The sequence below is a fragment of the Catharus ustulatus genome, chromosome 1, assembly GCF_009819885.2.
Source record: "Catharus ustulatus isolate bCatUst1 chromosome 1, bCatUst1.pri.v2, whole genome shotgun sequence".
Taxonomy (NCBI): domain Eukaryota; kingdom Metazoa; phylum Chordata; class Aves; order Passeriformes; family Turdidae; genus Catharus; species Catharus ustulatus.
In genome coordinates this window covers 57,229,392-57,245,569 of record NC_046221.1, presented here as the reverse complement: position 1 = coordinate 57,245,569, position 16,178 = coordinate 57,229,392, and the positions used below count along the sequence as shown (strand labels likewise).

Below are 16,178 nucleotides of genomic sequence, written 5' to 3'. Positions count from 1 at the left end.
AAAGGTCTGTATCCCATACCTCTTTAGAACTAGAATAATCCAAGTTATTTTTTTCACTCACTCTTTGGGACTCAATATGTATAGATACTACTTGAACTTTAAAACAGATTTTTCTTTAACATTTTGAAAGATCCTTAAAACTTGCAACTAGTAAAAAGAAATAATAATAACCAAAATTCAACAGGCCCTCTGGACAAAAACAATGAAGCAGGAATGGGAAAACTGCAGGCAGAAAAAGCAGCAGACGTTACAGATTGAAGTACCTTTGTAAATTGCTTTGCAATTGATGTTGCAATAATGTTATTATAAAAAAGATTTGTCACTGGCAGCTCCTGTCCTGCGATTCACTGTTGGAAAAGCTAACTGGAATTACAGTAATTTCATGATTATAAGCCATACCATTTTGACTAAAATTTTGCTCCCAAACCAGAAGTGTGGCTTACATTCAGGAGCGGCCAATATATGAACAAATTTTGGAAATTTCCCAACCTGGAAGTCCGAGCCAGCAGCAGCCCCGAGCCGAGGCGGAGCCCACCAAGCCCCAGGCAGCGGGGCAGTGGCGGTGCAGCGGCAGCGGCCGGGCACGCCGCTCTCCCTCTTTCCGGTGTCACCGGCCAGGCAAGTCCCTCTCCCGCCTCCTGGCGGCACCGGCCGGGCACGCCCCTCTCCCTCCTCCAGGTGGCAGCAGCCAGGGACGCCCCTCTCCCTCTTCCCAGTGGCAGCGGCGAGTGGGGCTGGAGCCGCTCCCTGGCAGCCACCCCAAGCAGGGCCCAGCCAGTAAACCCTGTGATCACACGATTCTGTTACTAACTGGCAACTTTGTGAAAGTTGCACGTGGATCCTCGCTGCGAACGAAAGTGTGGCTTACAATCCGGTGTGGCTTATATATGGAGGAAAAATCAAACATTGCTGACACCCCGGAAGTGCGGCTTATAATCGGTGCAGCTTGTAATCGTGAAATTACTGTAACTTTCTTGTTCCAGCCATCAGCAAGCTTAGTTTGAAACACATTTTAAACTATTCAATCTTAATCTGTATGATTTGAAAACACTTGTATTTGCTTTGTCAGAACTAGGGATACAGTGATAGTTCAGAATTGTAAAATTATCTTGTGATACACATAGCTCTGAATAACAAATTATTTTGTAATAAATAAATCAACACATTAAGAATTAAAAAAAATAAAAATTATGGGTGGCTTAAGTCACAAAAGAGTGAAGTCTTAAAAAGAGAGAAGTATCTGGTTCAAATGAAGCGTCAGCCACAGAAAGAATAATGGGAATAACCAGTGGAAAGTGACTCCAGAGAAAATGCAGGGCTTGGCCACAATGTTGTGGAGCCTGTGAAGAAACAGTGAGGGAATGAGTGCAGGTCTTACCTTTTTCAGCTTTCTACCCTTTTGTATCCCTTATGGGGATACTTTAAACACGTCCTGGACTCTTGCCCATGTTCTGTGCTGATACTTTGTGACGTTAGAAATGACTGAGAACAACTTACACAAATGGTGTGTTTCTGAAGGTGCAGACCCCTTCACTGGACTGTCTCCATGACAGGAGGTGCTGGAGGGGCAAGTCAGCTGAACTGATGCTCCTTGCTAGGCCTGAAACCGGATTATTTATTTTGGGATGCTTACCTGGAAACAGACTAGTTGCTGTTAAAGCCATATACTTTGACTAGATGTGTTTCTGCTGTTTTTCTCTAATACATTAATACAGTTAGAATGACACCAGAACCTTGCGCTTTGCCTCCGCTCACTGAAAGGTTTCAAGACCGAAAGCAGTTGCTCTGTAGATGATGTTCGGGCTGTTCAAAATCATCTAAGTAGAATTTAGCACTGAAGTAACTAGTGCTGGACTGAAGTTGAAATATCTTTTTTAACTGGCAGTAAATTATTAAGTATATTGAATAGGAAAGGTTCCTAGGCACCCACCATTTTATTTCTGCTGCCCACCAAACTCACTTCTCTCAGAAATGCACATCTGCTTTCTTGTCATTCATGGGTTTGAAAACAGTAATAAATCCTGTGGCTGCTGGATCAAGAATACCTGATTTTATGTTTTGTGAGGTAGTTTTTCTCCATCCAACTTGGTATATATTAGCAAGGATATCCTTAGTGAAAATAAAAGTATTTTAGAGATGTTGTGTTGGGAAGCTACCAGAAAGTATACTGGGGTCAATGCAACACCTTCCCTGTGCCTTCTTTTTACACAATTTTTCTGTTGACTTTTTAGAGTGACTTTGCCTGTTTATTATTACTGAATTTGCACAGATTTGAGTACCACTTGTCTGCATGTTCAGTAGTGGCTTTTTAAAAATCTGAACGGTGGCCACCATGGCAAGGTCTGTGTTGTACAGTTCTCACTCTACATCTGACAACAAAGTCCACCACTCAACCAATGAAGGCTCATTTAGATGAGTCAGGGGGGATCTGTGCGACTTTACTTGTTGTCATAATTCTGTCATCTCCAGCAATGTCAATTAACAGGACCTGTAGGGACTGAGTGTGGTGGGTGGTTGGATGACACCAATTTCATCAAACTCTCCAGCTGAGCCCTGAAGGGTGGAATGAGCCTATTTCAATGGAAAGGGCAGGGAATGCTTATTTCCATGGAAAACCAAGGCAGAAGATCCTTAACTTATGGCTGCTATATGACCAGTACAGAAAAAAAAAAAAAAAGGAGAAAAAAGAGCCAATAGAAAACTCTCTGGAGAGGAAAAGTTAGGGTAAGACTGCCTAAGTTATCTTCTCTGGATAGAGCTGTCGGGGTGGGTGTGTGTTTAAGAAAACCCACTTTCACTAGGTCCCTTTAAACTGTTTGCTTGAAATATAAAGTACAGAAAGCCTTGTGGATATGTTTAGTAATGTACTAGAATCTACTTTGCAAGCTGCAGAACCATAAAGATTTGTTTAACGTGTACTGGGATGATCTAATAGCAGAGACAAACTAAACTAGGCTGTTACCAGTAGTACATTCACAAAGTACAGACAGCAACTATTTCCTTCCTCGCACCACAACAGTGAGGATGACAGGCTATAGGAGAGCCAATGTATAAAACATGCAGCAATTGTTATGAGAGGAAATTAAATACTGTCAGAAAATGCAACCAGATGGAATAGGTACCTTGAAAACAGGGATTCAAGAGTTCTTTGCACAAGCTTTCTACATGTTTGGAATTTTATTTTAGAAACTATTCTAAGTACAGGAACACTGCTGGTAGTGTAAGGTGTCTTCAGTTCCAACAGAGACACAATTTGGCACCTCATTTATTTGCAAACAGTTATCACAGTTTCTTAACCTGTTGCCCACAGAGTGCAAACAACTTTCCAACATGTGGAAATGAACAACCCAGTCATTTTCCTCAATTTTCAAATGCCTTAGCAATCAGGAGGCTATTAAAAATTTACAGACAAGGGAAACAGCCTTAGGAAAGTGCATGGCAAGTACTCAATAGATTCTCAGTGCCTTCTTATAGTTATTAACTCAAGTTGTACTCTTGGACCATTTGCAGATGTTCATTCTGCCTTTTATCTTTGTTACAGTCTCTAAAATTTTCAATTCCTGTTTTCTCTTAGTTTAAAAAAACCAAACCAAACCAACCAAACAAAAAAAACCCCCCAAACAAACAAACAAAACAAACAAAAAAACAACAAAAAAAGACATAAAGAAACTAAACAGAAACTAAACTTCACAGACAAGTGGTGAACACAGTCTCTTCTGCAAACCTAACTGTAGGAATAGTAACGTTTATTTCCAACATCTGTTAAGGGAATACAGCTCAAAGCCTTCTTTTACATTTAACCTAAAATCTTCATAAAGCCACAGGGAAGTGGTGGTTTGATTTGGGAGCACTGCAATTCCTACTTACAATCCAATTATTGATGATACTACTCCCTAGCTGGCAATCAGTGCTTTTTAAAGACTTATGTTAGCTCTGTTATTTGTGCTTTACGCTGTGCAGTCATCCACAGAAGTTGTCAATTAGCTTGATTCCTCTTCCCTTGTTTTAACATTATCTCTGTGATGCTTGAAAAGTGAATGATTTGCAACAGAGTAAAAGAGGTTTTGTTCATCCCTTTACTGGTATATACACTAACAGTTGCATTGACATCATGTTCAGCAGTTTGAAGTCATAGAAATTTCTTCATGCATACAACAAGGATTTGAACCCACTGACTCTACAGTAACAGCTTTTAACTGCCTTGAATACACAGCAATTAGACTGTGGCAAAATACATAGATACCAGGTTTAAGTGTAGTTTAAAACAGCATCAAATAGCATGGTTACTGCTACACAAAAGCAGGGTAGTACACGTAGATTTTTGGTGTAATTATAATTGCAGGGCTGTCAGCAGTGTTAAAAAAAATCACTTTGGAACTGTACTGGTATGACCCCTGTTAGCTGCAGGAGTTACATTCTTGTATACAAATGTTTACACAACTAGTTCAGAACAACAGTGTGCAACAGCTACAGATGAGTACAAAAAGGGCAGTGGAATTCACCTGTGATTTTACTGCAGAAGATGCTGATGAAATTTAAAATCCAGGATGTGCACTAACCAAATGCTTGATGTGGTTTGAACTCTACATAGTGCTGGTGAAGCGAAATGGATTACTATTTGTCTCAAAACAGCTCCGGGGTCCTGCTGCACTGGAATGGCAAAAGTCTAAAGGCATTCTCAAGGACAGGAAGGGCAGCCTCACACCAAACCATCTGCCCAGCTGTCTCTAGCACAAGGCAAAGGTTTCTTAGTATCAACAAGGAAGCAGTGCGGATGAGATACAGCCTTTTTTGCCAGATCTAAAATATTTTAAAGGGAAGGCCAACATTTGAGGTCTAACATGAGTTATTAATTTTGTAAAAGTAAATTCAGAACTTCAGATTGAAAAATTATTGTTCAATTATAAGTCATCAAAGCACACATTTAAGTGAAAATTGCAGAGAATGAAACCGAATCAGTTTGTAATCAGCCTTTTGAGACATACAGATAAGAAGTAATTTTAGGCAAAAAAAAATTTGGTTCTGAATCAATGACTGAAACCGCATTACTGTTGAGTGTAAACACAACTTGATTTCTTCCATTTCTTGTGCAATAAAAAGTTGTTTAAACCATGTCAAATGATATAAAAAGTTTACCCAGTTACCTATGTCAATTGGTATGCAAGTTTCTGAAAGCATGAGACATGAAAATCATTACATGATTCTCCATCCATCAGTCAAGGCAATCCTCCCTTCCCTCTGCCAGTTCCAAGATAGAAGGAAGGCAAACACCAAGATTTGGGGAAAAGACAACAGTCTTTAGTCTTGAGAATTTTGGAAAATATTCTAAGAACAAGTTTAATTCATTGCAAGACAGTAATGTATAAAACCAGATTTCTGAATTAGAATTCAGAGCAATTGCTAGGCAGAGAAATAAACTGCAGTGCTGGTAAAAAGCACTGACAGATAAATGGATGACAGAATTTCCAAACTGTAACATTAGATACTTACACATCCCAGTTGCACGAGCAAATCCTCTGACTTCAGTGAGATTACTCAGAAGAACAGCTTGAAAACTAAACACTTTTCTATAGAAGGAAAGTGAACAGCTACTTGTAGAATTTCCATATAATGCATTTTTCAAATGCTCCCCACTGTGAGGTCCAATGAAATAATTTATATAATGTTAAGAGCACATAAAGATGTCCTTAACAAGAAAAGCAACCTGACTGCAAAAGTCAGTCCATTCTGCTGACCAGACACATTTTACCTGGTAAGTGTTCCCAGCTTTGACATTAGGAAAATGCTGCATCTCAATGCATTACTTCTAATTCTAAAGAGGAGGAGTTTAACAAGAACTTTTAAAATCCCATTTTAATTTAAATTTTAATATTCTAAATTATTTAACCATTTCAATGTGTGTAGTGAGTGCCACAGAAGAATATTTCATATTATAAAGCTGGAATGAAAAGCCAAACATGAAATTTGAACTATTATAGTGCACATCTTGAGGTAACTACCCACCCAGTATGTTGGTGCATGACACATGTTCTTGGCTGATTTAAGTTGTTGTTACGGTTAGTTGTAGTAGTGATGCAGTTCACTCAAACACAGGAACAAACAGTAACAAGTGAATTAATTTTTTTTCTGAAAGAGTTAGTCAATAGTTACACTTCTATACAACTGAAGAGAAAGTCAAATGGACTTTCAAGACAAACACAAAGCAAACAAAACAACTGAAAAGTGTGTGAACCCAAACTTCTGAAGAAGAAGCTAACTTACCTTAAAATCTAAGAAGTTTGTTGAAGAAAGAGCAATGCCTATACACTCGGTGTGTTCATTACAGAGTAATCCCTTCATTAACAAGACATAAGCACTATTTTATTTCATGAGCTCACAAAAAAAGGATGTGTTTTGTGCTTTACATTTTATCATCAAATGCTTTTTCCAGAGTCATACTGGTACTATGAAGTCACTTCATTAACAAATGAGGAAGTGATGCATCCTCTCTCCATCAGATGTTTGCCAAATGGTAAAAAGAAAAAGAAACTCATGAGGAGGTGTGTGCTTAAGCTTCCTGAATATCATGGCTAAAAAGGCAAAACTTATATTGACTTTAAATACATTATATTTATAGTTCTAAACATGTGTTCATGCATTTTGCAGCTCTTCAACAATGACATATTTGAATTTTAATGTAATTACAGAATTTCTCCCAGAAGCCAAAAAGGTGAATAATTTTAAAGTTTTTGGTGCTGATTCTTGACCAAATGACTGTAGCCTTTAGCAGTATGATGTACTTAAAATTGTTGAGTCATATCCTGAAGAGCACTGAAGCAGTAGTTTAACAGACAGCATTGTGGAAGGTCTGCATGGATTAAACCGTGCTTCAAGTTTATTTCCTCAGTTCTCTTTCTGGAACATTTACCTTCACCAATGTCTGACACCTGGTTCCAGGAGTTAAAAGTTGTTACTAGAGGAGTCTGGCTTTGATGCCTGGGTCAACTGCAATGCCAAAGAGGAAAAATTCATCTTTGCAATGTGCAAGGGCAGCTCATACTGGCTACTGTGTAAGAAATCCCACCTCTAACACTCTCTTTTCTCTCAGGGATCCCTTACCTTTCCTTTCTCCCTTCAAAACCCAGACTTTTCTCATGTCTAACTGAGAACACATCCTGGCTTCACTCTCTTAAATAAAATCATATTTGTTTCTCCAAGATCTTCAAATATTGCAAAAATAAATTGCATTTCAATCACATGGAAAACAGCAACAAAACAGGGCACTTGCTTAAGCACACAACTTTTTTTTTTTTTCTGTGAGCCTTGCAGCACCTGACAAGATTTAAAAAGAAACAAAGGGAAGAAAGCTTTACACGTCAATTTTCACAATGACATTAACTTATGTATAAATCCTAAAGACAACAACTTGTCAAGTCATCTCAGTTTCGCTGGTACATATTACAGGTGACAATACCGATAGCTGCCATTTAAGCACCATTTTTTGATTCTGGGATGAAGATTTAACCATTCTTGATATCCAGCAGGCATTATGTTCTCAGTTCTTGAGGTAGCCTTTTTGGATACAACACTAAAAAAACAGGGTCAACCAGGGAAAGATAAAAGTACATACTTTACATTGTGGTCCTAAGAGATTCAGTACAAGAGACTCAGCCCATTTCAACATATTAACCTCCCCCTACAGTTTGAAGTTGTGTTAGGTTAATACCACCTTCAGGAACATTTTATGATGAAACAGATGAAAAATGCAGAGGACTATTCTACCTCAGCAAAAGACAAGTTACTAAGAACAGTTTAATGGGATTTCCTGTGTTTTTCTACCTAACCATGCCTCAGGACCGCAAAAATATGTTTTGAGTATGTAAGAAGCTTAAAAGTACCCATGTATTTTGAAAACTAAACTAACAGTTTTATTTAACAAGATTTTTACACTCTACCTTGGCTTAAAATCCAAAAGTCAACAAATAGTGGTACGTTCAACAAAAATTTACCTAACTACTGCAGGCTTAATATGTCAAGTTAAGAGCATGCCTGCAGCTGCACCTATTTCTTTTTTATTCTAGATTATGATATTCACTCCTGGATTTAAGCATGGATCTTCCATGTAAAGACAAGCTCTAAAAAACCCAATTCATTGCTTTCCTCTTCAGTATAAAAAATATAGCATTTACACACACAAAACAATTCTCCTGGCAATGACGTCTGCTGTAAGTAAAAATAAAAAATAATTGACAAATATAAAACAGATTAAAAAAAAGATGCTATGCATGTACTAATGTCAACAATGTAACAAAGACTGTACTATTCATTCTGTACTATTCTAGTAGGTACGCATCCAGAAAGCACATTTGCCTTTATTTAAGCTTGATGTTTTATGTGTTCTTTAGATTTAAATTGCCACTGAACAGACTTGTTACTACAATCCAGAAATTTCTAATATTGATCCAAATATATATTTTTAAACACAAAGGCAAATACTTCCAGAATTAAGTTTGTGACTCAGGAGTTTGCTCAACAAATTAAACTTTCCAAAACCAATACATTTGTTTCCTGAGATGGCTATAAGTCATGTTTCAACTTCATATTACACTGCAATTAACAAAAATTACTATGCACAAAACCAGATGTTAACTACAGTATACAAGCATATTTACAGAAGTCACCTAATTTCAGTGTTGAGAACTACTGTGTTAATGTGTACACCTTAACAAAGCTCCTAAAATATTCTTTATACATTACAAAACAAGGATTTACAAAACTTTATTTTATTTCCAAGTTCTTTCATTCTAAAAATGTTAAAACATAAAAAATACCACTCCCTAAGAGACTTTACAACAAAAGGCTAACAATCTGGCACAGGAGAGGTAAGTATACGGAAACTTGCTTTAACAGTCACAAATCAGTCGCTGGTGATTAAAGAACACTTTGTTCTTCAGAGCTGGTAGGCACTTCCACATAGCCAGAAATATAAGTTTTCCTACCACTCCTTTTGCCTTCCATACATAAAAATATCCAATGCAATAAAAAAAGGTAGGATAAAAGGGTGGACATGTGATGAAATAAAAGTATTATCTAAGGTCTTGATTATTGTTCATCTTGTGTAAGTGTAAAGATTCTGTCCCAAAGTTTTCCTGACAAGATGGAGTTATTTGGCCTTTAAAATCGTTAGCTGAAATACCTCCCTTTTTTACCAGTAAATGTTGTTTGCTCACTGCTGTATTGCTGGTTTATATCTGTAACAGAAACCGGCTCTAGGCCAGCCCATGGGTCCTCAAGCATTGAAGGTCTGTAATAGTTTTCCACATCATTAGACACTCTTTTCCCTCTGCCATGCGCTGTACCAAATGGAGTAGATGTCCTGGGTGATCCCTTTGGAAGAAAACCATCAGGTAAAGAAACATTTAATAGTCTAATTCAAACTAAGAAAAAAAAATTAAAGTGTTTCCTTCTACTGTAGTAGAGCTCTGAAGCTGATTATTAATTGTAATTACTACACCTCACTTGCATCTTCCTCAGGAAATATTAACTTCTATGTATTTCACTTATGAGTGATAATTTACAAGGGTAAGAAAAAAGTACCACCACAGTCTTCTCCCAAATACTTGTTTACATCACTCTGGCACATAGCTGCAGAAAAGCAGCTCATGCTATTTTTCGTAATCTGTCAACAACATGTCTCACAAAAGTTGAACAACAAGGTGGGGAGTTAGAGGCTGAGGAAGAGTTGAAAATATTAACAAGAGCAGAAGTCAAATATTAAGTACTTACAGACTGAACACAGCATTGTATAACGTAAATAGCTACAAAGAATTATTTGGGAAAAAAATCCTTTAAACCAAACCAGTGATGTATGAAATTTGAGAACAGACTTTATTTTATACACAATCTCAGTGGTAATCAGTGATTTTAGTGGGTATTGACTTTTGCAGGGAGCTTTTCATATTTGGTTTTTTTTTTTAAGATCAAGGATCATAATTCTTTCTATAAAGCCACTAAAAATCTGCAGCTAAAGAGTGCTGTGACATAAAGGAACTCCTATAATAATTTTCTCCTGTTAGCATCATCCATTGTTCTCCTCAGATTCACTCCTCTAAAAGGTGAAGTTCTGTCTAAAGCTGTATTTAAATTGTTTTAACCCAAGTTAAGCAATGCATAGTACAGTATCTCCAAGCATGCCCATTCCATTCTGTATGGTTAGAGCAACAGAATGCCTTGAGGCTGGTTATCAGATTTTGTAAAGGAGGGTAAAAGCACTTGATTAATGGCTGCTTTTCCCCACAACCCCACCACCCCTGAATTTTTGGATCAGCAGTGGTGGTATTTGAATTTGACTAGTAAGGCCTAACAGCACCTATGTAAATAGATCACATGAAACAATTTCTGAGCAAAACTGAGAAATGGTGTCATAAAGTGAAAGACTCAGTGTTTACCCAGAAGATTTCACTCAAACAGCTTGCATTTATTTCTGCTAACATGCTGTGGCAGGAACACGTTGATGTTTTTCCAGCAAGAACTTTTCAGGAACTCCTGAAGTTTGATGATAATGAATACATGATTAAACATGGGAACATCCATGTCTTATTTACAGGGCACTTGTTTCTAATGATTCTTTGCAGCTAGGTTATGTAGCTAAGAGGATGATCTCAAAACAGAAGAATTTCTAAAAGGTGGTGAATTACTATTACTGTATCAAACCCCATGAGGGTCAGAGCATCATCTCAGAATACATCTAAAAAACTCTCTAAGGGGCATGGAGCTTCCTAGAGCAAGCTGACACGCTCCAGCAACAGTGACATTTATGTTATGCACTCACATTTACTAGTGAATCAGCAGTACTTTGTGCATTCTGTCCTAAATAAACACAAAACCCCACCATCTCTAAACCACATTTAAAGAAGACCTTTTAACTTTGATACTGTAAAACAGATTGAATGTGGAGCTCATTTATTGCTGTGTTTAATCTGCAGAAGGCAGAAGAAACATAAGCTGATATAATGATCTGTAGTACTCAGTGAAGGAGCAAAATAATTCAGTGGTAATGCTCATTTGTATGGATTTATTTAATAACCTTAAATTTCACTACAATATGATGCAGATCATCAGTAACACTGACATTACACTGATATTTTAGCAGTACTAGGAAATTTACTATTATGTAATACAAGATTGACAGCCTTCAGTACATGTTAAATTTAAGCATGTAGATTATTTAAGTTTAGAATGCTAGTATTAATATGGTTTTTCCCCTCTCTTTTTTTAGGGAAGAAAATAAAAATGTGATTATTCACATTATAGACCTGTGGAAAAGGAAATCAGCCCTATCTACAATTGAAACCATTTAGTGCAAGAGGCACTACCTGGTACCAAAGACAGCTTAAAAAAACCCCTTTTTATTAGTTGTCACTAATGCCAACAGCCTTTTTTTCAATGAACTTTCCTTAAAAAAACAGTCAATCTATTCTCAGTACATTTTTCTCCACATTAAAAAAAATCTCTCTTTAGAATAGAAGACAACATCTTTTAGTGATATTCATTAAAAAGTTACTGAGTGAAGTAATACTGCCTTGAAACTGGGGACAGTCCCTCCCTTTATCAGCTTGCTTCACCTGATGTAATTATAGCTGCTGGCATATGCACAAAACACAAAAATCACAACTGTACCATTTCAAAAGGATGGCATTTCTTTTACTTTCTGCAATGATTTTTGATCCACACCACTCTGTAGCTGCTGCTAGCAGCTAGCTCAGTAATTCCCACTGAGTGTACGGAATAAAACATTTCCACTTAGTGAATTCTAGTGGAGATAAGAAATGTAACAAAGACAAATCACGGAATGGTTTAGGTTGGAAGGGACCTTAAAGATCATGTAGTTCCAACCCTCCTCCCGAGGGCACTAACACCTCCCACTAGTCCAGGCTGCTCAAAGCCTCATCTCCAGCCTGGCCTTGAACAGTGCTTGGGATGGTGCATCCACAGCTTCTCTGAGCAACCTGTTCCAGTGTCTCACCACTCTCACAATAAAAAACTTCCCCCTAATATCCAACCTAAACTTACTCTCTTACAGTTTAAAGGCATTCTCCCTTGCCCTGTCACTACAGGCCCTTTTTTTCAGAAACATCTTTTCATATGATATAAAACAGAAGCACCTCTGTGGAAAAAACAGAAAGTGCTGTAAATTTCTGGCCACATAAAGGTTGAGTTGGCCATTTCAGAAAAAACAAGCTCGGTATGTTTTCCTTCAAGTTTTCTGTTTGTTTCAAAGAATGGAAGTCTGCAAACACAGAATGCTAATGATATGACAATAATAGAATATTAAGTAAACATAAACTGTCTTTTTGATTTTCCAATGCAATTTTAAAGGCCACTTAAGGCTTTAATCTCAAAAGTGTCTGTAGCATCATAAACGCCAAAGGCATTGGAGTTCACTTAACAGATCTGCAGACAGGGGACAATGCACATGACTCATGAGAAATCTGATGCTTAGAAAATGCACAAAGGCCTTCTACCCGAATCTGTTTATAGCCTCATGGGCAGAGATCTTTTTCCACACCAAAGCAAATAAGAACTCATGGTTTATGAGATTAACTCCCTCTGTGGTTGCCTCTAGTGCCTTCCCAGGCAGAATAGCTGGTGTGTACGCACGTGAAAGTGCAGACTCACACATTTCTCCAGTCCTGGGCAAAGCCACAGACATTCAATGTCCTTTGAGTCTCTAAAGGAATTGCTGTCAGGCCAGTGCTCCTAAACTACTCACAAGTCTAAAGAAGGAAAGGGGAGAAGGGAAGATGTTGTGACAGTCTGAGGCTGGACTCAAAGATGTACCTTCTTTATGTCATGTTTGTTATCTCAGAATGTAACCTGACTTTATGTCAGGTTTCTTAAATCAAGAACGGAGCCTATGGAGTGATCTTTTGAAGGGAAATTAGACATCAATAACATAAATTGTCCCTCCATAAGGTGCAGCAAAAATACCATATGCTTGGCTTATTCAAAGGGCACTAAAGTTATGCAATCTGTTGGCTTCCACACCAGGAGAGTCTCTGCTGTTGTGCTGAAGAAAATGTATAAATTCTATAATGATCCCATTCCACCACTGAGTTAACTGGATCATAAGAAAATAACAAAATACTAATCTTCAATGGACACGTGACAATGCAGTGCAGACACATTAAGATTTTACTAGTCTCTATTAAGATGTGACTTCATTATCATAATTTATTCCTTCAAGTATCAATAAGAGCATAAAAAATTTATCATTGTACTGCACGTGTCATTTGCTACACTTTTAAGGTTTCTCTAACATTGCATAAAGCCAGTTATATACATAAAGTTGTTATTCTGAGAACTGTCATCCCTGCGTGCACTGCCAGTCACATGTGACAACTAACACAGCTGAAAAAAAGCTTAACTCACGCAACCTGGGGTTGATGGCTTTCAGGAAAACTACACAAACAGAAGCTTTTGGTGCAAAGCAAAGACTTTAAAACGAGAGCCTATGATCACAATGGATGCTCTCACTTCTGCTTAAAGGAGCCTCAGCTTAATTCTCTTTAACAGAGCACTCCTTTTCTCTGTCCGTGTCCCTGCAAACTCCGAACGTGAACAGGGTGCGGATAGGGCAGCTCCCAGGATGGAGTACAATACGGGCAAAGTAAAAGCACACTACGCTTCACCACTGCATTAAACAAAACTGATCAGAGGGAGGCATGTACAGGAGAAAGAGGTGTTTGTTTCGGCCAGTGCTTAATTCTTTATCTTCATACGCCAGAATATGAAAGTTGCACTTTAGTGTCTTCACAACCCATCAGGCCTCAGGGCGTCTTCCCTTTCCCCATCTCACAGCTGCCTGCGCTCTATCCGTCCTCTCTACTGCGGGGGAATGGGCGGGGGATAAGCTGATGTTTCCCAGTGTAGTTCACGTCTGGTTCTCCCCTAAAAATCCTCTTGGGCGGGTGGATGCTGCGCTGGCACAAGCCCTCGGCATGCCTTCCCCCAGGGGGTTACGGGCCCCGCTTAGAAGCAGCGGCATCTCCCTCCCTCCCTCCTTCCTTCCTTCCCCGTGTCCCTCTCCGCCTTGCCCCATACCTGGAAGTGCCTCTGGAAGCCGCCGGGCGAGCGCTTGTGCTGCGGCGGCGGGTGCAGAGGCGCTCCGGCCGGGGACGCGCCGCCGTACGGAGCCGGGTACCGGGGACTGACGCTCTGCGGCCTGCGCGGGGTCTGCGCCCCCGGCGAGGGGCTCCCGAAGCGCCCGTGGAACCCGGGGCCTCGGGGCGAGAGGCCGCTGCCGTACGGCCCGGGCCGCTGGCCGTAGGGCGGCGTGTGGTGGGGGCTCCCGTAGCCTCGCGGAGAGGGCGGCAGGGGCCCTCCGCCCGAGGGAGGGCTCCGGAAGCCTCCGCCCGCGTAGGGAGGTGTCGGTGCGCGGAATCCCGGCCGGTACATGGCCGGGACAGGCCAGGAATGGCGGCGGCAGGAGCGGAACCTGTGCAACGGCGGCGGCGGCACCGCGTCCGCGCTTTTCTGTTCCCCCGCCTCTCCCCAGCCAGGCGGGTGGCAGGTTCCGGGCTCTAAACGTTCCGCGGCGGCAGCACAAGGCGTGGTCCGTGAGGCACGGCCCGGCAGCCTCACACAGCGACCCGGCGGGCCGAGCCCGGGGGATTCTGAGCGCTTTCAGCTGAAGGGGAATAATCTGGAGCAGGGGTCTCAGAAGATGCCTGGTAACTCAGGGCTCACGGCGGCTGTCAGCGAAGGCCCGCGGTTCTATAGCTGCTAAAAACAACTAAGTGAACTCCTGTAAAGCAATGCGAGTGTTTACCTCACGGTTCGTGTCACTTCAGATATGCTTATTGTGAGCCTTTGTTCTGGACTCTTTTAATGCTTGAGCTTGCAAATGCTACGTGTTACGGCAGCCCCCACTGAAAAACACAGAGCGACATTTAAAGAACACTTTAATGGGAAGGGTTTTCCTCAAAATCAGTTTGAGCTGTCTGCAGTTAAGTGACTGGTAGCTCAGGCAAAGACTTACTCGTACAAACTCGTGGCAAAATGCTATTTTGTAGGAGAACTTCGTATTTAGCCAAAGTCAATTTAACAATGTTGTTTATTACCATTACTGCTCTGTTCTCAGGTACATATTAATGCAAATCCTCAACAGCTCTGTAAAAAATAGTAAAGATTTTTTTTTATTATTATTTTTATTATTATTTATTTCTGTCAGTGCAACAAAGCACTGCTCGCTTTGAGGACGTTGCAGTATAGGAAAATTACAAAGAGCTTTCAGAACCAAGTTAACTATTAAAGTTATCTATTAAAATACGCAGAACGTTTCTATGCTTTATATACCAGTCTTGTTTTCTTTGGCCTTAAACAGGTTTTGGTTTGTTTTTTTTCCCAATGACAACTAACTTTATATTCACGGAGAACTGACCTCCCCACTGTTACAGAATCTCTCTGTGAAAAATGAGGCAATATCTTTTAAATTCTAAAATGGAAAGAGACTAAACCTGCTCATTTAATTTTTTTTTTAATAATCCTTTAGTCTGGAAGACTGTTTTTATCATGCACACAAGGAATGCCATGTCTACACAAGACAGTTTATCAATGTAAGTTACCAAATTATCTATCTCATTCAAAAAAAAACCAGTTTAATTTAAACCCTTCTCACACGACATGAATTAGAAATACATATAATTATGCACATTTTGAGTTATACTGGGATAACTGTGCTGATTAATTTCTTCTTGTTGACAAATCTTTAAGCATCCATGTAATACTTTGGATTACACACAGCATGTTCAGTCGACAAACTTGCTATATAGATTTTCTCTATATTCTTCCTCAGCATTTAGGCAGACTGACATGTGACATGTCTTAAGCCTATGCTGTTCATCCTGCTCGTTTTCAAGCAGTCAGAATTTTCGGCTGCTTTTGAGATACAGCAGTTGTCTTTTCCTCACATATTTCGTATAAATAAATGCCGAACCTCTGTGCAGGCTTTTTTATCCTATTAGAGAGGCAAGAAGACACCATGGTGTCAAGTCAAGGTAACAAGTTTTCTGCTCTGTCCTAACAGACTGAAAGTAGTCTGAGGGTACTTCGTTCAGGGAAGAGTTGCTCAAAGGTCAGTTCAAGCTAACCCTTCCAAAACTACACCCAACTGAAGATACAGCTTACATTGCAATATT

At 39.6% G+C, this 16,178-nt stretch overlaps 1 protein-coding gene across 1 annotated transcript; it reads right to left on the bottom strand.

Moving 5' to 3' along the window:
• Positions 1–3,535: 3,535 nt before the first annotated feature.
• LOC117002531 (M-phase specific PLK1 interacting protein) lies at positions 3,536–14,648 on the bottom strand. The gene is made up of 2 exons (XM_033071724.2): positions 14,083–14,648; positions 3,536–9,366 (listed from the first exon to the last, which is right to left on the bottom strand). The coding sequence occupies exons 1-2, from the start codon at positions 14,434–14,436 to the stop codon at positions 9,163–9,165; spliced, it is 558 nt and encodes a 185-aa protein (XP_032927615.1). The 5' UTR covers positions 14,437–14,648; the 3' UTR covers positions 3,536–9,162.
• Positions 14,649–16,178: the final 1,530 nt, after the last annotated feature.

Excerpts from the sequence above, each read along its gene's own strand:
- LOC117002531 (XM_033071724.2), bottom strand. The coding sequence starts at position 14,436 with ATGTACCGGCCGGGATTCCGCGCACCGACACCTCCCTACGCGGGCGGA. Across the intron at positions 9,367-14,082 it reads GCTTCCAGAGGCACTTCCAG|GGATCACCCAGGACATCTAC; the intron begins GTATGGGGCAAG and ends TTTCTTCCAAAG.